The sequence below is a fragment of the Archocentrus centrarchus genome, chromosome 23, assembly GCF_007364275.1.
Source record: "Archocentrus centrarchus isolate MPI-CPG fArcCen1 chromosome 23, fArcCen1, whole genome shotgun sequence".
Taxonomy (NCBI): domain Eukaryota; kingdom Metazoa; phylum Chordata; class Actinopteri; order Cichliformes; family Cichlidae; genus Archocentrus; species Archocentrus centrarchus.
The window spans coordinates 12,837,358-12,860,396 of record NC_044368.1 but is presented as its reverse complement, the minus strand read 5'-3'; the positions used below and the strand labels follow the sequence as shown (position 1 = coordinate 12,860,396).

The window sequence follows — 23,039 nt, the reverse complement described above, 5'->3', positions numbered from 1 at the left end:
ACCAAAGAGGAATGACATTTGACACATTCATTGCCACTAGCAGAAAACTGTTCAAAAATACTTTCAGAAGAATTGTATTGCTGTATCCTCTCCATTGTAATCGGGCTAAAAGCAGAAATCTGAGTGATGGATATCCTAAAACCTGGACAAATAAAGCCAAACCCTCTGCATGACTAGATGGCCCCAGAGATAATCTGTTTGTGTGATTTGGGTGAACTGACCCTTAAAGGAGATAACATGTAGGAGTAAGACGAGAGGAGCTGGGCTAACTCTGGGCCTGTTTGTCACACTGCAGTCACTGTAGATGGTCATTTCTCAAGATTTACATAGTATCCAGTCACAAAGTAGCCCTCCTCAAAGGAGTCGGCCTAAATGCAGCTAGTTTCTAATAAACAACAGTCTTTTTACAGTCTTTGTTACTCTTTGTAGTGGCCTGGATGCAATACATTTAACAGACTGGCCATCACTAACACCAATGTGGAATACACAAGACAGCCTGCTTGTCCTGTTCTCTGCATTAATACACACTTCAATGCATAAAGAATTGACAAGGACAAGGACAACGGCCTGACAGGTGGAGGCTAAGTGCTCTGAAACGCCACAATTTACATGAGAATACCATAAAGGCTTTGTAATGCTTTTCCTGATTGAGGCAGCATTTACTGAGATTACTAGCTTTAATATGAGTATTTTAAAAGGCGCAAAATATCTGTATTTAAAATATATCATATGCACGACCCTTAATTATATTTAAATGAACACTTAAACAAAACAGGTATCCTTCACATGATCATCTTACCCATCATGGTCTAAAGGGCTGCAAAGGTTCTGCAACATCACCTTAACTACAACTTTTACATTGTATCTATTTGGGACAGTATTCTTATACACTGCCATTCAATATATTAGTGTTTATATCCTGCACAGCAAGTTTGTAACAATCCTATAATAAGACTCTAATATACAAACTTTTATCCTCCAGTTTTATTCTCGCTCAATTTTTTTTTTACACTGCTGTCACATAAATAGCGCACAATGCTCTGTAAAATATTGCAGAATTTCTGTGACCTGGAATCAACAGCAGCCAGTCACACAGGAAGGTATGCATGCAAATATCCGTTCATGTTATGCAGCGGGATAAAGAAAGACAGGCAAGACAGAGAGATAGAGAGCGAGTGGTTTTATGAGTCTGCGGAGCCTAGACTTCAAATAGCAGGTCCGGATCTGCCGGCTCGGTGTCAGCTCATCAGCGCATTTCAAAAGAAGAGCCGCAGGACAATGGACCGACTAACACCTCCATATAAACCTGGAGGTAGACTGACTGTCAACAGAAAGACAGGCAGAGAGGGAGAGACACAGAGAGAGAGCAGCAAACACCCCGTCTCACCGCCCGCAGCGGATTTGACACGTACTTGTTGATAAGACGATTCCCAAACCGCCTGCTGGGAATTAGACGCGCAAGAGATCGATCCCAAAGCTCGTGGTATCTATTTATTAAAATACTAAATATACGCATAAAGCCTACCTGCCTTTCCAGTTTTATGCTTCTTGATGTCTTCCTTTATAACGGCACAGTTTCCCGTCTTCGTAATTGCCCGAGTTATTCGTTTTAGCGCGCCTGCGTAAAGCAATCCGGCTTTTCAGGGTAACAGTTCGGTCACAATATTTCAGATGTTATGAATCTTGGAATGATTACTGAGGTTTACGGTCAGTATTTGCGTTAGATATCTTTTGCGAAAATGTGAAATATTTATTCTATAATTTCCTGGCCTCATTAATGATAAATTTCCTTAAATAGAAAACTATGAGCTTGGCGTCACCAGAAGGAAAATGTTGAATGCTTGGAGGACATATATTTTACAGACATAATATATTTTAATGAGACCAGCGAATACCAGACACTCCTGTTATCTCCAAGAATGTTTATATATAGCCTTTATGTATGTTTTATGTATATTTATATGGTATATGTAGCTAACTCATAAGAAAATATCCATTAAAGGCACCATCTTTTCTTTACAATTTCACTACAAGTTACCTCTCTATATACCACATAACTTATGTCTATATATGCTATATTTGATTGCATTCAATTGCAGGCTAAAAAAGTATCCTCAAAACCCTTAATAACCCATTTTAAAGGGCATGTCTAAAAAGTAACTGTGCTTTAACTTTAAATCTTCAAGAATCTTCTATAATCAAAAGAGAACACCAAAATAAAACAATAAATGGGGGATGTTGCTGCCACCATCATGTAAAGGCTGCAGTTGAAAGGGAGACTGCGGCTGGATGCCGAGTCTCCGTTATCTCTTGCTTATATGGTGTTTTGAAGCAGGCCATCACACACTGGCCGTGGTGCCGCTGACATTTCTTTATCTGTCTGCTTTGATTGAGGGTCATAAAACCCACATGTCAAACAAATGTAATCTGAATTTTTTAGGATGGCGGGTGCTCAGTTTGAAAGTTAACACACGTAAAGCGCTCAAAGCAGTAGCTTTTAAAAAGTAAAGTCCTACAAAAGAATTACAAACACAAGATTGCAACTTGTTGTTGGGCTCACATTGACTGACAGTTTTTAAAGACACATTATAACTATTTTGCCACACGTTTTCAATTGCATTTTTCTCAGTAAACTCACCGATCTGCATGACCCGCCCAAACACAGATGTGTTGTCCACAGTGCTGCAGTTCCACCTCCTCTGTCTGAACTGGTATTGGCATTCCTTGATGCCCGTCTTGGCTCCATCTCCAATGTAGGTCATGTGGTCTTGGTAAAGCTGGCACAGTTTCCTCTGACCCTGCAGCAACAGAGGAGAGATTAGCAAAGATTAGCTGTTTAATGGTTTGATATTTTAGTGGTCCTAACAGGGAAATTCCCCTATTATTTGACTATCTCCTAAGTCAGGGTGCAGAGGATACAGAAAAAGAAGTGGTTAAAGGTTGTGGAGGACGTGGTAGTGGTATGATTAGGAGGAGAATGATTTCCAAAGCCCACAGACTAACTTACCTGGGAGAGACCCAACAGCTGACTGCAGAGAGGCTGAGCTCCAATAATGTACATCTCTGGCCGCTGCATTGGGGTCAGACCGAGTGACCTGAAACACATTTGAATTCAGAATTTACCATGAAAAAAACTGTAGGTGTTACACGCAAACAGAAGTTGCTTAAACCCAACTTATGTGATCTGTGACTCCTTTATTAGTGGAGGTCAGCACAGCAGAAGACAAAAATTCAGACACATGCTGGGTTTATTGGCACAAGTGGCCAATAAAATATAGATAAGAGTCTTCTGGTGAACATCTCTGCAGCCACTTGAATTTTCTTTCCCTTCCTATTAAATACAACTGCTTCTTAACACAGAAAACCAGATATCTAGGCTATCCTTTAGTGTTGAATTTGAGTAAAAACTACTGAGTATCCCACACTTTTTAAAGTGCTCTAGACTTGTAAGATGGCCATATGGTCCTGTAATTTCATTCTGACCTCTAGCAGTATATTCCACAGACCCACCCTCCACAGCGCCACCGCGGTAGTTTTGTAAGTCAAGAACAAGTGTGGCTAATTGACGACCCTGTAGGCACAGCAGCAGCAGCCCGCCATGCAATGCCATTTGGGGCTCAGCCAGGGTAAATATTGTGACAGAGCCTTCACATTTGTTCCATTCACTGTTAGTGTCCTAACACGCACACACACAAACAAACACACACACACACACACACACACACACACACGAGGCAGCACAAAGTGTAAACAGGGCTCAAACAGTTTCCATTCCTTATGTTAACATTAATACCGAAGCAAACCAAAAAGAGTTTCTTTGTGTGAATCTTTAGTTTTTCTTATTCGCGCTCTTGGTGGCACCCACGTTTTATTCGCCATTACACTACTGAGCATAACTTACAGAAACCAGTGCAAACCAGTAATCAATCATTTACCCACCACCACGAGTTCGCATCCACCATCAGCAGTTGGCAGCTGCAGGCAAGGAAGGCGGCAGCCAGCAGCAGATGTCGCACGGGACCGGTTCGTTTTGTCCGGACAGGCCTGTTGTCCATGGTCCGCCGCTTCACCGCTGGGAAAGTGCTCTGCTGTGGAGACATGGGCAGTAAATGAGGACGCGTTTTGAGGACTGAACGCAGCTAAAATGCTGTCAATGCGGTGGGTTTCAGTATGGCGAGGTATGTTCTTACAGTCCACTTGTTTTTGGCTCCGCTGTCTCCTCTTGTTTTTTTTTTTTTAAAGCAATTAAAAAGGTCCAATAACTACAAGAAGGAGATTGTAATTCTCGGGCGACTTTACTGTGGATGAAAGTCGATAGACTATCTGAACTCACATCAGCATTTCCCTAAAGGTCAAATAATCCATTTTACTCGCTGAAATTCCAGCTCAAAGTTGTACGCAAAATGCTTTGGCACGAGTTGGTCTTTACGCACAGAGCGACGTGAATTCGCCCTGGAGAAGTCCAAGGCCTTATGACAGAATAAATAAAACAAAAGTACAACATAAAAAGTGCGATCCCGTTGTTGCCTGGAGAAATGTTTAGCAGGGATATTAAAAGACTAATTGAGCAGCAAAGCGACTGTTCCTTGCCCTTACTGTCCCCTCACGGCCACTCTACTGCTACTACCACTACAATCTCTCTCACGCACACACACTTTCTCGTATACACTCCTCCTCTTCTCACCCCCACTTTACCTCAGACCCCCCGCCCTCCTTACCTCCCCCCATATATTACACACCGCTGATTGTGTGCAAGCAAATCAGACGGCTATTTAACACCGTCCACTTTCAGTGCTGAACCAATTCAAACACCTGACGTTTGTGACCTTGTTTTCACAGAGATTTGATATGAAGCTGTAACTTGGTAGATGCACAATTATGCTCTCTGGTGACCATTTTTTGAGCATCACCTCCTAAACAACAGAGCTAATGTTTTTTTTTTCTAATCATGTTTTCTCTTCTGGTCAACAAACTGTCCATAAAGTTGTAGAAGCTTACGAAGTTAAAATTTGTTTATTTAATTATGTTTATAGGGTGGATAAAATATGGTCAGGACAATGTTTCAGTTCTAGTAGAGGGATTACTTTGGGACGTGCATGCGCAAGATGCGGACAGAGTTCAAAGACACGATGGGAGTTGAACCTTTTGGAAAAACCTCAATCAATCCTACAAAAAAGTTCACGTGGGTCAGATTCCTTTTACTTGCTGGAGTGAATAATTTGTTTGAATAAAAGGTGAGTGCTTCAAAATCGCCTAATCCTCTCTCCTTTGGTCAGCGAATATAAAAGGCAACACAACCACGTCTTATACACACACATATTTCACATTTGTGGCTGGACACACACACACACACACACACACACACACACACACACACACACACACACACACACGCGTACCCCCTCTCCACCCGCGCACACGGGCGTTCAGGAGTAATGAAAAGTCTTGAAGGCGTGTTGTAGCGAGCTCTCCTCAATTCATAACGCGGTCAAAGGCAAACTACGATGGGTTGGTGGGCGGTGAACCTGCGGAGGAACAGGCGCTGTTTAATGTGGTTCACTGCCTCTCAAAAGAGCGCGTCCACAAGCGGAGGGAGGTAAAAGGAAGACTGGACTGGGAGTCCCTAAAATCCAGAGAAACTACTCAGAACATTAATCAAGCAGGCAAGCCGATATTCATTGGGCTTTATTAGACCAGTGACAAAGTTAAAAGTCACCGCAAGGGTCACTAAGTTCAGAAATAACGAGCGGATGCGACAATATTATGACACACTGTACACAGGTTATAGTGGTAATATGTATCGCATCTTTATTTAACACACACAGACACACAAAAAGCGGTGCTGAAAATCCATCAGGCATATACTTACGTTCATTGCGTCCAGTCTGATAACAAATACCTAAATAATACCTTCAGGTGTATCCTGAGTGCGTAAAAACCTAAAGGAGGATCATAATGACCGAATTTCTGTGTTCAAACAATTCAGTCCAGTTTAAATACGAGAGGTCACCGTGAAACTTTCTGCTGTTTCAAGTGAAGACGTGTATTTTCTCGTTTTCTAAACTCGGTTTTAGAGTTTCTGTTGGTGTCAAAGTGGAGAGCACAAACAGAGAGTCGTCTCTGCATGATAATAGACCTGCAATAAACTTCCTCAGCATGCATGCACGTATACACACACATGCTGCTTTCAAGAGATCTAAGTGGCTGCCAGCAATATACATGTGACTGATATTCATGTGAGTGGGTCGAAGTCTGACAGTGTGCGTTACAATGTTACAAACAGTGGAAAGAAAAAAGAAAAAAAGAAAAGAAACTGAATCATCAAACCTAACAAAACTAAAACTGTTTGACGTTTTAGATGCCAACCTCTTGTTTTGACACTTGTCACAGTGGTTCACCTCGTTGGCCCGTCATTCTGAGGTCTCAATGACAACAGTGCCCTCACCTGGGATGCACAGATCTGCTCTTCCTCAGAGAGTGACCCAAATATACGCGTTCAGTTCTTTTTCACTGAATCTACATCGATGTCTTCACACAGTATTCTGGCAATATTTATACAGACATGCCAGTAAAGTTATCTGGATTAAACTGAACTGAATACTTAAAGCATAAATTTCCAGTGCATCAGTTTAAAGTTTAAACTACAAGGAGACAGCATGTCACGCTGCACAGAGTCGATTTATGGTGAAGATCGAGCTTCAGGGTGGTACTGCTTTAGAGATGGAAAGTAAGCAAATGTATTTAATGCAATTATCTGTTATCTCGGTGGTATACATAATGTATATACTGGTGTTGCAACAATAAACATAACGAGAGGTTGGGACACAGCAGTAACAGCAGACCTGTGGTGCAGTTTGTGTGACACTGCAGCTCCATCTATTGTTGCCCTGCTGCACAGCATTTGTCTTTCATACGTGCAAACTTTAATTTTAAAAATCCAATCAAAGTGTTTTCTCAGTTACTTCAAATTTTAAAAGGATTTTTTTTTAACCTTTTCCAAAGAAACCAGCATCTGCATTTTGGTTGAAATTTCTACAAATATAAAGAGGACTCTCCTCCTGAGAATCTGCGTAATTAAAAATAATCATAAAGATTTTGGAGCTGAAGAAAAACAGGTCAACCACTTATTCTGGGACATGACCCAGAGCTTCAGAAACACCGGAGGAGCGCAAACATGATCTGTGACAGCTGAGGGTGGTTTGCTGCCGACATGTGATGCTCCTGTGGAAACACAAGGAGGCGCAGTTCATCCATAGCACTCCAGAGAGCCAAAGGGAAGGGGTAAAAACGAAGAAGGGTGGGGTGGGGAGAGGCACAGAAAACTTGGACAAAGTGAGATGAAGGAAGGAAAATAGAGAGGGTGAAAGAGAGAGGGAGTGCCCAAGTAATGGATACAGAGAGAGAGGCGGGCGCTTGTCCCTAGAGGATATGAGCAATAGCCATGCAACAAGGAGCAATGCCTGAGAAAGTCGGCAGCTCCTCGCTGGATTAACAGCAGCCTCACTTCTCATTGCCTACAGTGCCTGACTTCAGCAAAAACAACCAGCCCATTCTCCCCTGCAGGGAAAGCAGCGGTTCATGAACTCTGAGCTGATCACCGGGAAGCTGCTTGGGCCAAAATGCTAAATATTATTTTTTTCTAAATCACTGTCACTGTTGCAAACTGATTGTAGTTAGAGGGAAATAGGGCAGACATGCACACTTAACAGCTGAAAGGTAATTAAGTCTTTTTCAAAGTAGCAGCATCTTAATCAGGTACTTTAACCCTTTTTAATATACCTACTTTTATTTTATCGGAAGCATGAAGACCGTACACTCCTTTGTGTCCAGGAGACATTTGAGAATTTGAATTTCCTTTCAGGTGTGCCTGAGCCACCTCAAGATCAGATGGGGTTTCCTGTCAGGGCCAGCACATCAGCCCTGACAGGTGTAGCTTGTTAATAGCTACCAAAAACGTCTGGTTGAAGTGCAGCTTGCTAAGGGAGATTTGACCAAATATTACTATTTGAGCCTGTATGTATACTTTTGACCCTGTGTGGATTAGAGAAAATCCAAAATAAAGTCCAACTTGTGCATCCAATTCTTGTTTTTAGGGTCATTAAAGATGTATGCTGTACACTCGTTCCACTCTGTAAAAACAACAGTTCAAAAATTACCATGAAATTTGTGTGGATGTGGATGAGTGGATGTAAAAAATGGACCCTTCACTGTCAGTTATAGTTAGATTGTTATCACTGATGCTTTCACATTTAAGACAGCTTTAACTGTATTGTAATTGTTTAAGATGGACTTACCGTGAGTGATACTGCTGGGTAGTATGAAAAGAACCTAAACTTGAACTAAAAACATAAAAACCTAATAGCATTTGCATTTCTTTAATCTGCTTTGGCTGCTATTTTGGGTGTAGTTCTGACTAGACACAGACCTGACTCTTACCCGAGTGATTTTTCCATGTCTTATAATGCCGCAAGATGTGAAGTCTAAAGAGAAAAATGCACTGATGTGACATGAGGATTGTGCCCAAAGAGGTGCCCTGTTACATGATATCTTAGACAACATAGCTTATCAAAGTCATACTATAGGTATCTGAAAAACATAAAGAGCACAGTATTCTCTTTTGATGATTTACACCTTTTATACATACGTAAAACACAAATGTCTGAAATTCTCACTTTCTGCTGCGCTATAAATGTGAGAGATGTTTATGTATTTGTTTCACAATGCAGATATCGTATGAGCATAAACATGTTTATTGCATTCAACACACAAACAAGTTTCTGTGGTTTCCCTGCTGCCTCTGTCAGAAGGTCAGAAGTCATGCAGAGCTGCAGAACACCGAGCCTTTAGATGCCTGCAGGGATTCAAGGGCTTTCTCAATGAGGCTCTAGCAATGTAGATTTCTGTATATACAGGGGGTTCAAACACCAGTTGAGCAGCTGAGGAATACTCTAGTTTTGCTTGCAGAGTAAACAACACCGCCGAATAACAACTAATATTCTACACACTATATAATTAATCAATTTCCACAATAAAAACGCAGCCAAAATACATTTTACTTAATGTGTTTAGTGAAGGGTTTGCAGTGATTTATTGTCTAGCACACCTAAAGTTTCTGTTGTGCCGTCTTTGCCACTGACAGAAACTATATTTCTAAATGAAACCTCTCCTATTCTACGCACAGCTTTAAGTCCCTGCTGTTTTCTTTGGGAAAAACAACAAGAAGAACAAGCTGGAACAGATATATAATATTTACCAACTTTGTGCAGATGCACTACAAGGAAAGCAACAAAGAAAGAACTCAAACCTGAAATTCAGCCGCAACTCCACACGATGACGAAACTACCTGCTTCGCTCACTAAACCAGCGCCGCACTCGCCTTCTTTCTGTCATCCTGAGTGTTTTTCATGTGTGCGTTCCCTCTCCAAAACACACGTGTGCACATACACAATCGTACACACGTGTGCAGCAACAAACCGCTGCAGGGAAATCTACTGCTTATATCATCCTCTCTCACTCTCACACACACACACGCACCCCTGGGGGAAATGCAGCGGGACTTGGAAGCAGCTGAGATGGGCCTTGGGCTTTTATATCTGTCTCTTTGTTTTTTTCTGTGTACATGTGTGGTTGCATGTAAAATGGCCCGTGGAAACTCATTCTCTTTTATTTTGTTTTCCACCCTTCATCACTCCTTTCTCTCTGCTGTCCCCCTTTCCCTGTCTGTCGCCCTCCTTCGTCACGCTTGCGCTCCCCTCTCTTCCTTCCATCTCTCCTCTTCACAGCTCTGTCCATCCCCCTCCACCCCTCCACCTCCACCCCTCCTTGTCTCCATCCATCCTTCTGTCAGCTGGCAGAAGATGAGTCATGCCTCTAGCTGGGAGGCTAAAACTCTCTCTCTCTCTCCCTCTTTCTCTAAATATATCTTCTCTACACTTCTCCATCCCAGTCTTTCTGTCTCCTTTTCCCTCGTTCTCACACATCTCTCTGCTCTGTATCACCATCTGTTTCTCTACATCCTTCTGCTTTGTTCTGTCACTCCACTACTAAGCTCGTTCCTCCTCCGTCTCTCAATATCTCTCACGTGTTTCTGCTTCTCTCTCAGTCTGAGAGTCAGATCGCTGTCTTTGTCCTCTCTCCACTCACATGTGCAGAAAGACATCCATAAGAAGTCGCTCTTACAGTCTCTTCTCTTTAAATGGTACGATATGAACACCATCATTTCCTTTTGACTCTTTACTGTTCTACATTGAACATGTTCATAAAGTGTGCCTCAGTACTGTATATCTAGTGTCACAGTGCTCCACATTACCACCTGTGCAATTCTTGTTAGCCTTGAGGGAATGTCTATCTTTGCATCTTCTTCTAAACCCTTTTTCTTCACATAATATAAATAGTGAAAACTATTTCTTTTATGTCAAAGTAACTGGGAAGTAGAGCTGGTTCACATAAAGGGATGTCAGGTAAAACGGCCTCTTGTGAATGGCTTATAGCTCACCTGTTCAAATGCCCAACTTTACAGCAGAAATAAGCATGTTTTTAACCAGGTCTTTATGAAAGTCTCTATAGCTGATATAACTCTTTATGGGGTGAATTTTTATATCATTCTCCCAGTTAAATTGTATTATGATGTTATTAGTGACAGCTTGGAGTGACGGTGGGTGTGGACACAGGAAGACTAAAGAGACTATCATGGTTGGTTTTCACGTTGTACCTGTTTACTGTCACCAACAGCTACTCGTGCTTGTGCTGTTTCTGGTCCTTCAGCCGGCCACGGGGAACACATAAGTTATAAAAAGAGCTGAAGTGAAAACAAGAATTAAAATCAGTGAAAACTGCCAACTGCAGCCACCATCGTGCTGTTCATGCTGCTTTTTTGATCTCTGATGGTTTTTTTTTGGTTTTTTTTTGCACGTCTCTCTGTGGTGGACTCTGCTGTTGCTCCCCTTCCTGTTGAAGCCCACTTTACAGCCAGTCAGCGTTTCACCTAAGCACAGCGTTACCCCCGCCCACCTACACTTTGTTGTTTTTTGTTTCTTTTTTTCCACAGAAGCAAAGGCTGCATACCCATAATTTTTCTCTGTTAACTGTCTGTTAGGTGCCACCTCAGTGAACTGGACTTCTCACCCATGTTTTTGCCAATGATGACCACAAACAAGCAGTGGCTTTTTCGCAAGTTATGTTTTTTTTTTTGTTTTTTTTTAGATATTAGTGTCTGTGTGATACATGTAGACATGGTCAAGATGACTTTGGAAAGTTCAAACTGAGCATCAGAATTGGGATGAAAGGTGATTTAAGTGGCTTTAAAATCGACATGGGCGTTGGTGTGGTCTATTTCAGAAACTGCTGATGTAATGAGATTTTCCCACACTACCATCTCCAGGGTTTACAGAGAATGGTCGGACAAAGAGAAAATATCCAGTGAGCAGAAGTTCTTTGGGTGAAATGCCTTGTTGATGTCAGAGGTCAGAGGAGAATGGCCAGACTGCACTTAGCTGATAGGAAGGCAACAGTAACTCAAATAATCACTTGTTACAACCAAGGTATGCAGAAGAGCATCTCTGAACACAAAACATGTCAAACTTTGAAACAGATGGGCTACAGCAGCAGAAGAATACACCATGTGTCACTTCTATCAACTAAGAACAGGATACCAAAGCTACAGGTCACATAGGCTCTCAAAAACTGGGCAATTGAAGATTGGAAAAATTTTGCCTGGTCTGATGAGTCTCGATATTTTTCCATCATTATGACGGCTAAAACTTGGTCATAATTTGGTGTGAAGAAGATAAACGCACGGCTCCATCATGTCTCGTATCAACAGCTCAGGCTGCTGCCGCTGGCGATGGTGTAATAGTGTGGGAGATATTTTCTTGGCACACTCGGGGCCCCTTAGTACCAACTGAGTATCATTTATATGCCACAGCTTACCTGGGCGTTATTGCTAACCAGTAAAGTTGCTGATGAGTACACTGTGGTTCATCCCTTTATGACTACAGTGTAGCCATCTTCTAATTGCTGCCTCCAGTTGGATAATGCACCATGTCACAAAGCTCAAATAATCTCAAAATGGTTTCTTGTTTCTTGTGGCCTCCACAGTCACCAGATCTCAATCCAATAGAGCACCACTGATGTGATGGAATAGGAGAGTCACATCATGGATGTGCAGCCGACAAACCTGCAGCAACAGTGTGATGCTATTGTACCAATATGGACCCAAAATCTCTGAGGAATGTCTCCAGTTCCTTGTTGAATCTATGCCACAATGAAAAAAGCTAGTTCTAAAGCAAAAGGGGTCCAACCAAGTACTTGCAAGATATACCTAATAAAGTGGCTGGTGAGTGTAGAAAGTCTAAGGGTGAAAACTGTAAGGATAATTATTTGACAGTAACAAAAATGCAAAACTGCATACAATCACATTTTCTTCTCTGCCATATTGTAGGTATGTGGTAAAGCCAAATCTATAATTGATCCATATTCAGCAATCTGTTTATGATCAATCTTTAATGCCAATAATTTAAAGCTTAACAAATCCTGCTTAGCTTCAATTCCCAGGTTAATTTGTTGCACAGATCAACTCTGTTAAGAGTAAAACTGCATTGTGTTTTCTTTAACATGTCATGGAAATATTCATATACACGCTAACATTTACTGAACATGTATTAAAAACACTGTCTGGGACAATTTGTTTGGGTCAGTGTGGACAAGAAGTTGTTACCGTACCGTATAATAAGAGGATATAATTGCACTGTGGTTGGCTGTTTTCACCTGTAATATATATAACAGTGGGTTATCCAGTGTTTTATATATATTACAGGCTCAGGGAGCCTGGTTCTACTGGAGGTTTCTTCCTGTTAAAAGGGAGTTTTTCCTTCCCACTGTCACCAAATGTTGGGTTTTCTCTGTAATTAGAGGCAAATAAAACTGAATTGAACTGAACTGAATTAACCTAAACGTGGTTCCATACCAAGTTAGATGATGGATGTTAAGTTTTTGAAATAAATACTTATGAACCTATCCCAACTGGTATTGCTTGGAATATGAATGCAAATTGCCCAACTGAGAAAGTTCTTGTTGGCACTGGACTGGAAACCTGGGAGAGGCTGAATCGCTGATCAGGAGCCCAGGGAGAAGCCACTGAGGCTGGGCCAGATCCCCAGATTGCTCATGCCCTGGAGTTCAAAACTGCACTGGTCTCCTGATCCCTTCCCTGGAGAAATTAACGCACGCACGCACGCACGCACACACACACACACACACACCAGATGTGCACACACACACACACACACAGAAACAAACACTCTGACACAAACACATTTTTGCTCTCTGCCTCACTCACCCTTATACACATGCTTCAAATGAATGTCAAAAGCAACTTCTCCACCCTCTGGGGATGGAGAACTGAGACTTTGTGACATCGAAGAGTTTTATATACACACACACACACTCACACATATCACAGTAATACCAATAAGAAGTTGGCTTATAGAAGGTTATAGTAAGACACACACAGATATTGTGCGGATCGGAGCAACGTTCGCATGCTCATCAGGGGATGAAACAGTGCAAGTCTCGGCTGGTCTGGCCTGATTTACTGCTCGTCTCTGAATTGATTCATCTGGCCTATAAATCCCTGGGAAGCTTTCTACTGTGTCAGGTCAGAAAACACACACACACACACACACACACACACACACACACACACACACACACACACACAGTCATGTTCCCATCACTTGGGAGGACATTCAGTTGCCTTACATTAATTTCCCGGGGCTATACTTTGACCCTGACCATAATTTCTATTTGCTTAACAGAAATCTGTACTGTCACCTTAAAATAAACCTAGAGTGCTTCCATAAAGTTCACACACTTTCAAGTTTTTCCACATTCTGTTATTGTTCATGGTCATCTTAAAAGATTAAATTAAAATTTTTTTGTTTGTTGGGGTTGTTTTGTTGTTTTATTGAAAATAAAAGTCTGATATATCCATTTATGTACTATTCAAGGCATCTTTGGCATTTATGACAGCCTCAGGTCACCTTGGGAATGATTTGACAAACTTCTCGCACCTCCATCTCACACATGCATTTCCAGGTGTCTCCAGAGATCCTGCCTTAGATTCAGGACCAGACTCTAAATCAGGTCTAGCACTTTCAGATTTTTTGGTGTTTTGGTATTTTCTTGATTAAATGCTCCTCCCCACAGAATGAAATTTGGAGTGTTGCACTGATAGTTGTCCTTCTTGACAGAAGAGATTTTGGCTCTCATTGATAGCACCCTTTGGGTTCTTGGTTACCTGTTGGCCCAAGGTTCTTCACCTCATATCACTGAGATGAAGAACGTTGAAATGGCACTTTCAGTGTTTCCTTCCCCAGACCTGTGACATTATCCAATTTTGTGGGTCTACCAGTAGTTATTTCATGCATTGGTTTTTACTCTGAGAGCTTATGTAGACAGCTGTGTGCCTTTCCTAATTATTTCCAGTGAATTCACTTAGGCACAAGCAGATTCCAATCAAGTTGTAGAAGCATCTGAACGAGTGTGCTGATAGACATAAGGTGCACAAGAGCGTAGGCGCAAACATCCATTCATCTATTTCTCTCCTTTGTCTTCATCTCAGCTTGGCCTTCTATATTGTAACATCAGTACTGTGATGTTTATACTCACTCAAAGATGAATTTTGCGGAGGTTGGTTACTGTTATCAGCACAAAGGCCAAGGTTTTCTTCATCTCTCATTCTCATTATCTGCACATCATTTTTGCCATATACCCATATAAGCATGCATACCAGCAGCTGTGGAAACAGATATCAGTCAATTAATATTTAGAACCAGGACATGGAGATATGTCACCGTAGGGACACGAGAGAGGAGTCTGCAGTTTATAGGACTTTTACTTTTTAATAGTCTATTAATTATTAGGTCATTCTTGCTTAGGATTACTAACTTTGCTAAATTTGATGTGAAATGGATTTTTCAAAGGATTTGAATCTGAGCTGTTCTGGGTACGAGTGGCAACCGACCAAAATAACGTGAGATTAATAAAATGAGCGCAACCTAAATTTGGAATTAAATCTCTTTCGTTATTTGAAATATCTTTGATGTGGGAGCCAGCTGGTGAGTAAAAATCTGTTTGGCAGCACATTCATCAACTGTTGGCTAGTCATCTGTGTCCTGAATATTTTTATTTTTCTCATTCAAGTGTTGATATTTCAAAGAAATGTCTCAGTATGAAAGCTCAAGTATTTTTAGATTTCTTTTGGTCTTCTATTCGGTTTTAGATTTTGACTGAGTCCAGTTTGTTTTAAAATCCAGCACTTGCTTGTGTGATTTTTGCTTTTCTTGAAGTACTCCTGTGTTTTTCTAGAGTGAGTTATTCATGGATTTAACACAGGTGTAAACATGTGAAAAACATTTGAACAGATGCTGGCTTTGATTAGCTTTTATCTTGTGGGAGGACTCAGTTGATTGTGCTTGGTCTCCTGTTTGCCTTGAACTCAATTTTTTTGCCCACCACTCTGGTAGTGGCATTTGCACTGTGTCCACACTGCCGAGTGTAATTTCTAGGATTTAAAATGAACTGTTTTACACCTTCGTGGGTCCTGGTACAAACACAGACACATGGAGAGATAGAGTAAAATCCTGCCAGGCTAACACACACACACACACACACACACACACACACACACACACACACACACACACACACACACACACACACACACACACACACACACTACAATATGCAGGCTATTCATGCCAAAAGATGACAGAGTGCATTGAGAAAATGCCAAAATGCTGACTACTGAGGGAGAGAGAGCACACGGACTGAAAAATCTCCTATGTCAGACTGCAGAGCTGGCAGAAAAGAAAAGCATTGTTGAGGACACGCGCACACACACACACACACACACACACACACACACACACACACACACACACACACACACACACACACCTAGGCAGCCTGTGTGGTGCAAAAAAATTGGAGCAAAGCGCCAGTGCATAACATACACACACACACTCTCATACACATGTATGCACGCATGCAGCCTTTGAGGCATTGTGGTGAGATGGAAGCAAAGACGAGCTGCCAGAGAGAGATAGAGGTAAGAGAAAGTGCACAAAAAGAAACAAAGAAAAAGAAATGGAGGTAAAGATAGATGAAGAAGAATAAAAGAGAGTAACAGAGCCACAGAAAATAGGCTTGCACCTCCTGGCATTGACCTTCTGTTGTCTCCACTCTCTACCAAACCCTCCCATTTAACATCTACATTTTTACCCACTCATGTGCCTCAAACCTATTACCCTTTTTGTCTTTTTGCTGATAATGGCCATATATATTATGATGTGAGTGATGGGTTCTGGATGGAAAAGAGATCGAAGAAAATGTCCACAAGTGAGTCTTGAGAAGCTGCCAAAGACTTAAGACATGAACCAGTGAAGCAGAGCTACCCAGAGCTGAGACTCTGCAATAATGAAAGCACATCTGGGGGAAAGGTGCATCCCCAAAACACTAATGCCAAATGGCTGGTGGACCCAAGCACAGCAGCAAACTCTCAGAACCAGAGCAATGAAAAGTTAACATCACTAAGGCAGACAGAAAGGTTTAGCTGGACAGCACAAAGATCTGATTATAGGATTGCCTAGGAGCAGGCAGGTCCCCATAGGGGTACAACTCCTTCAAACTCTCAGATGATAACCTTCCTCTCAGGCATCATAACAACACAGGAGTAATGCTCAGAAGGGCACTGGAAGGAAGAGGAGATGACAAATCCACCAGGTACTACATGACAGAGCAGTCACCCAAGACTGATCTGAGGACCCACTGGACTGACTACAACAAAGCTTCAATGCCCCCATGGATCCTAGAGGTCTTGACACTTTAACCCACACTGATAACCTTCTGAGGAAAACAACACTAGAAGTTAACTCTAAGGCCATTGCACAAGTCACTGTTTGCTGTGTCCTAAACCCCCCCAGCCAGCTCATGAGAGTGGTTGTAGACACACACTCAGAAGTGGAGTGACATCAGCCACCTCCTCCACATGGATGATGTCAACTCGCTGTCAGTGCCTTTAAAGCTGGATAAGTGTGGCAAATGTCATCAGGACCTGAAGGGAGTATAGCAGACAGAGGACAGCTACAAGTACCTGGGTACAAGGCTACAAGAAGGTCAGCAGCAGTCAAATACCTTCACAGGGGGTAGACAGGTGTTCAGAATCCCACTTGGTGGTAGGAACAAGACCCAAGCCATCAACATGTATGCCTCACTAATCATTAGATACTCAGCTAAAATATTAAGCTGGACACAGGAAGCAATACATCACAATGATGTCAAGACAGGAAAGCTTCTCACAACTCACAGAAGGTTTAACCCTAATCCGACACCTCAAAGCTCTATGAGCAATGAAAAGAAGCTGGATAATGAAACACAGGACATCCATAAATACATTAGGAGGATGACCCTTAGGATGAACTGCTATGAAAGTGACTCAGACAGCAGAAGACAGATGGTGATAAAGAGGAGGAAGAGCAAATACTGTGGAAGACCAAGCCCCTCCATGGGCTCCATGGGATGCACCACCAGCAGGGTTGGAAGGAAGTGGCTGACATCAAGAAGCAGTACCAGAGGCTTAAAAAGGACATAAAGCACACAGAGGCTCTGACCATGGCAGGGGATGAACAGGGCCTAAGTACCAGACCCATAGAGGCAGATGTCTATCACAGCTGACAGGACCCAAGGTTCAGGCTGTGTGAAGATGCTTCTGAGACAGTCCAGCACACAGCAAGATGTAAGATAAAAGCTGGGCCAGCATACACTGAAAGGCTTAACCAAGTGACTGGGATAATGTAGAAAAACATCTGTGCCTCATACGGATTAGAGGTCTCCAAGTCCCGCGGGGACACGCCACTAAAAGCAGCTGAGAATAACAGGGCTAAGACCCCGTGGGACTTCAAGTTCAAGACAAACAGCTGCTGGTTAACCAACGAGATATAGCGGTGACTGATCAGAAGCAAAGGAGAGCAGTTGTGACAGATGTGGAAATCCCGGTTGACAGTGTAACATCAAAAAGAAGCAGCACAAGAAGATTAAGAAGTACTAAAGGAGCTGAAGGAAGTCCAAAATGGAAGAGTGGCTTCAGCAGATTCCAACCATGACATCAGAGGTCTCTGTCCATAAGAGTAAGATACTGCGCAGAACTCTCAAACTCCCAGGCCTCTTGTAGAGAACCTGAGCTTCAGGAAGACACAACAACCACCATGTGAGAGGGAGATTATTAGAGAACGAGAGAGTGAGAGAGAGCCAGATGCAAGCAGGGAGCTGGGAGGGAAAGAGGAAAGAGAAGAGCAGAGAAGCTTTGAAGGCAGGTGTAAAACACACACACACACACACACACACACACACACACACACACACACACACCATGTTTAAGTACTGTACAGTTGAAGCAAGGAAAGACCTGAAGGAACATAAAAGATTTAAGGCATACAGTGTACAGTGTGCATGTACACGCACTCACATGAACCCCCCCCCCCCCCCCCCCCCCCCACACACACACACACAGATACAAACAATCTTAGGGCCGTCGAGGCATTGTTACTGTTTTCTTTCATATACTGATGTGTGTGTGTGTGTGTGTGTGTGCATTTTTTAAAATGTTTTGTTGGTGTGTTAAAGAGAAATATAATCTACCGAGTCATGGTAATATCCTTTCAGGAAGGTGTTGCCATTCAGGGGGACGTGTTGACACACGCCCATGTAACCTTGGCAACCAGCAATCGCTGTGGGTGCAGAATCACATTGTGGAGGAGAGCAATTATCCAGTTAGAGTCCTCCCCTGAATCATCAAATACAGACACATAAAGTTGCACACAAACACATGCACAAAAAGACACACACGCACACAAGTCTGGTCACATGACAAGTAGAGTCTTGTGTTCCAGAACACTTTGGGAAGGTCTCTCTCTCTCTTTCACACACACACACACACACACACACACACACACACACACACACACACACACACACACACACACACACACACACACACACACACACACACAGTGTTTTTTAACCTCCATTTTAACATGCTGACACTCTTTTATTCCTCTTCCCTTTTCTGTGGTCATTTCCTTTTTTTTCCACATCTCACTTTTCCATCTCCCGTCTTGTATCCATCCATCCCTCTCCTGCTCCTCTCTCACTCAGTGTGAGTGCTAGCTTGGGCCCAGCGGGTTTTCTAAGAGGGGTATGACACACCACAGCAGCAAGCGCACGCACACACACGGAGCTGTGATGTGAGGCAGACAGAGGGAGGCAGGGAAACAGGAAAAAAAAAAAAAAATGCAGTGTGCACACCACACACGCAGACACACAGGCAGGTCATGCAGACACAGACTCAGCTACTGCTGCCGAAGAGAAAGCCTGTGGCATATAGACCTGCCTCTAAGTTTTTATGTCATTTCTAGACTATTTATTTCTGCATCTTTTACCTCGTCGCTCTTTCTTTCATCATTCTGCAGATGATGAGAGCGACAAACCAAAAACACTTTTGGTATACAACGTTTTTTTTTTTTTTTTTTTAAACAACACAGTCTGGCTGCAGTCTTAAGGTCACATTGACTGGGTTTTAATTTTTGTTCTGAACACAACAAACGTGCACTGGTGAGGGCAACTGTTTGCAAGTTCAAAATCCATGTAGAGTTTGGCTTAAATGAACACAGTATGCTTTATGACCAAACTAGTTTTCATCTGCCTCCCCAGTTCACGTCCAGGAGGTCTGTCCAGCAGACCAGAACCGGCCACAGTTCAGCCACATTTAACCAAGAGCTGGCGTTAATCTCCCACCATGTTTAGATCTCAAGGTGTTTGCTGTATCATTATATGACTTGGTATTCATGTCAGGTTTGCTATTTTGAAAATGCATGACACACTCTGTGCCCGGATACCAAGGACGTAGGTGTTGGCAGCCACAGGGGACAGCGCAGTTAACTGCTTTGTTTTTGCCCTTGATGAAGTTACACAATATAAGCTAAAAGCAGAGGGGGGCATGCTGGGTGCTTTGCATTTATGAATACAGCTTTTATGTTTCTTTGATGTATTTCAAAATGCTCCAATCAATGTTCAAACCAAATACTAATGCATATACTTGGCCACTCATAACTAGTAGTAATAATATTAATATATTTTAAAAGCTAAAAGTAGGCTTCATTGTGTAGTGGGATCTCCACTTAAATGCATAATTATAATAAGATATCACAGATGCTCATTAATTGCAATATTGCATTTAAAAACAAGGTGTAGTGAGACAAAATTAAAGAAATCATTTTAAACTAGAAACCATTCTAAACACTGAAATAGATACCACCCAGCGTTGTCATACTCCAACAGGTACAGCTATATTTAGGTGTTAGCATGTCACTGGCTTTATTACTTACTTTACATAAATGAATTATTTCTATCCTGCCAGCCTGGGTCTCCTTGCTTTCTTCTGGTCATGTGTTCTTTTTGTTGTATTTTTTTCCAGCTAATTTATGCAATTCCCTCCAGAAATTTGCTGACATCTGTGATTCCTTATCTTGAGGCTATGATTATTATTCTCACTGATTCATTCAAAAACTGCAGCAAAAAAGTATCCGGAAATATACAGGAGCAATCAACACTACTGAACAGGGCAATCATAATAGCTGTGGGTTGCGTCGATGTGACGTAAAGTTACATTTCCAGAGAGGTGCACATCAGGTTACAGTGTAGGTTATGGTTTAGGGTTTCAGGGGTTTCTGCAGTTGTGACGTACCAATGACGAAGAAGCTTAAATCCCCTGTTAGACCCACACACTATGTCCATCTTTTTATACAGTCTATGGTTTGGCACTGTTCCTAACCATGACTTTGCAGATGTCTGCGTGTATGTTGTAGTTGCCAGGGCAGTGTCAGAAATATGTGAAACAACTAGCAATGTGGGCTACTGTTGTTCATCTTTTAGATTTGCCTCTGCTGTGGAAAAGACAGACTTAATAGATGACAAAGAAATTATTTGTAGTAGCGTGTGACCGAAGGATAAAAAAACAATTAAAATAGTCCACTGTCGCCACTGTTGGTGCTTCCCATCAATGCTTCTTTGATCTCGAATGCGCTTCTTCCTCTTTTGGGTGAACTTCCTCGTTGTTTTTCCCCTTCCTGTTAAAGCCAGCAATCAGTATTTAACCTACACATAGATAGCATCATTGCCCAAAGGTGACCTGCTGTTGGCTTGTTGCAGGCAAGCATGACTCCATAGCCTCTGAATTGGTCCGCTTCCCATAATCCTTCTCTGTGCATACTGGAGGCAAAAGTGTTTTCTAGCTAGAGAGAGAAATATTTTGATGAATGTTTATAGTTTATAAGACACACACAACTGCACGCAAAACCCAGCATTTGTGATCACACCAGACCACCTTGCTGTGTATTGGGTTTAAACTGTCAGTCTAGTATTTGCATTTTTTCTCACTAAGTTATCATCAGTGTTATAAGACATATTGCATACATGCTCATTTTAATACATGTTAGTAATATTTTAATGGCATAATTTATGCCAATAAGTTGGAAGAAGGCTACTATGATCCAGTCCATCAGTTTGAGTTGACAGCCAGAAGGAGAAAGTACTGAAATAATGTGCACATACAATATGATCTCAGAAAGATGGGATAAAAAAAGGCACAACAGACAGTAACAAACATTTAAATGTGTAATGGAAAACATTTGTTTGATGCTGCTAACACAGACAAGAGGAGTCTATAATACGCCATTTGAAAGTTTTAAGTGGAACAAAGACAGTGAATTTTATTTTTTATGCCTTTCAGTGCAGTTGCATTAGAAAGGAATCTCTGTATGAGGAGCATGGTCATGAGAAATTATTAAAGAGATCAACAGCCCTTTCAGTAACATGTGTAGTAAGACAGACCTGAACATCCTTCATGGGGAAGGAGAACAAGAGAATGAGAGGGAGAAGTAAAAGAAAGGAGAGTTGCTGTCAGATGTGCATGACTGCTTTTTACTTCCGTGTAAAAAAGGCTGTTTCTGCAGCCCCTCTCCCGCTCTGTTATCCGCACCTGATCACTGTTGCCTCTCTTCTATCTCTTTGCCTCTGTGTTTCTCATCAGCTCTTCCTCTCTCTCTGCTATCTCACAGCCACTCTGCCACACTCCATGGGCTTCAGCAAACGGCTCCCCTGTCGTATTATCACTCGCACATACGCGCGCACATCCACACACAATGAAGCCTGCATGTGTGTGTGTGTGTGTGTGTGTGAGGAGATGCAAAAAATCATTGTGTTTACATGACGAGGCTACGCGATCACATGGATATGCTGTAATGTGCATGTGTACACCAACTGCAAACCTCTGCCGCTGAGAAATGAAGCCAGTAGATATGCTAAAAATTGGAGTTTCTTATAAAGCCACATAAAACTGGTTACAAAAAGTTTTGATGTCATTACATAATTAAAAAATCCATAATAATATCTGAAGGAAGTGGTCTTTTTTTAAGTAACCCTTTTGGATTTGGTTAAAGCTTAAAGTAGGGGATGTAACTGTAGTCAACATCGGTCTGCAAGGCCTCATTTCTACTATATTAATCAAGTGAAGTACAGTCCATCCAAGAAGTTTGTACTCCAGTTTTGATGAATGGCATTCAAGTATTTTATTAGTGTTGCACTCACAGCAGGAGATCTGTGTCTACGTGTTGCAGTCTATGAATGAAGTTTGTCTCCAGACTGCTCAACCTGAGCTGTCCCTCTGATGTATTCATTTCTAATATTGTCTATCCTGCTCACTCCCAGTGAAAATCCTCACATTTTCAGCTCTGCCACCTCCACCTCCAGCTCAGCCTCCTGTTTTTTTGTTAGTGCCACTGCCTCCAAACCATACATCATAGCAGGTCTCACTACCTTCTCTTTCACTCTTGCTGCTATCCTCTTTCATAAATCACCCCTGACACTTGTCTCCACCCACTCCACCCTGACTGCACTCTCTTCTTCTCCTCTCTTGTGCACTGTCC

General features: G+C 42.0%; 1 protein-coding gene across 2 annotated transcripts in view; it reads right to left on the bottom strand.

Annotated features, from left to right (window-relative positions):
- wnt5b (wingless-type MMTV integration site family, member 5b) overlaps positions 1–23,039 on the bottom strand; it is an 89,659-nt gene that overhangs the window by 5,877 nt on the left and 60,743 nt on the right. The window contains exons 1-4 of one of the 2 annotated variants that reach the window (XM_030719822.1): positions 4,191–4,585; positions 3,940–4,088; positions 3,008–3,095; positions 2,639–2,798 (exon numbers count right to left, since the gene is read on the bottom strand). In XM_030719822.1, coding sequence (XP_030575682.1) covers positions 2,639–2,798; positions 3,008–3,095; positions 3,940–4,055 — 364 coding nt within the window. In that variant the 5' untranslated portion in view covers positions 4,056–4,088; positions 4,191–4,585. Of the gene's footprint in view, positions 1–2,638; positions 2,799–3,007; positions 3,096–3,939; positions 4,089–4,190; positions 4,586–23,039 lie in introns of those variants that run through there. The other variant, XM_030719821.1, reaches the window with a different exon arrangement.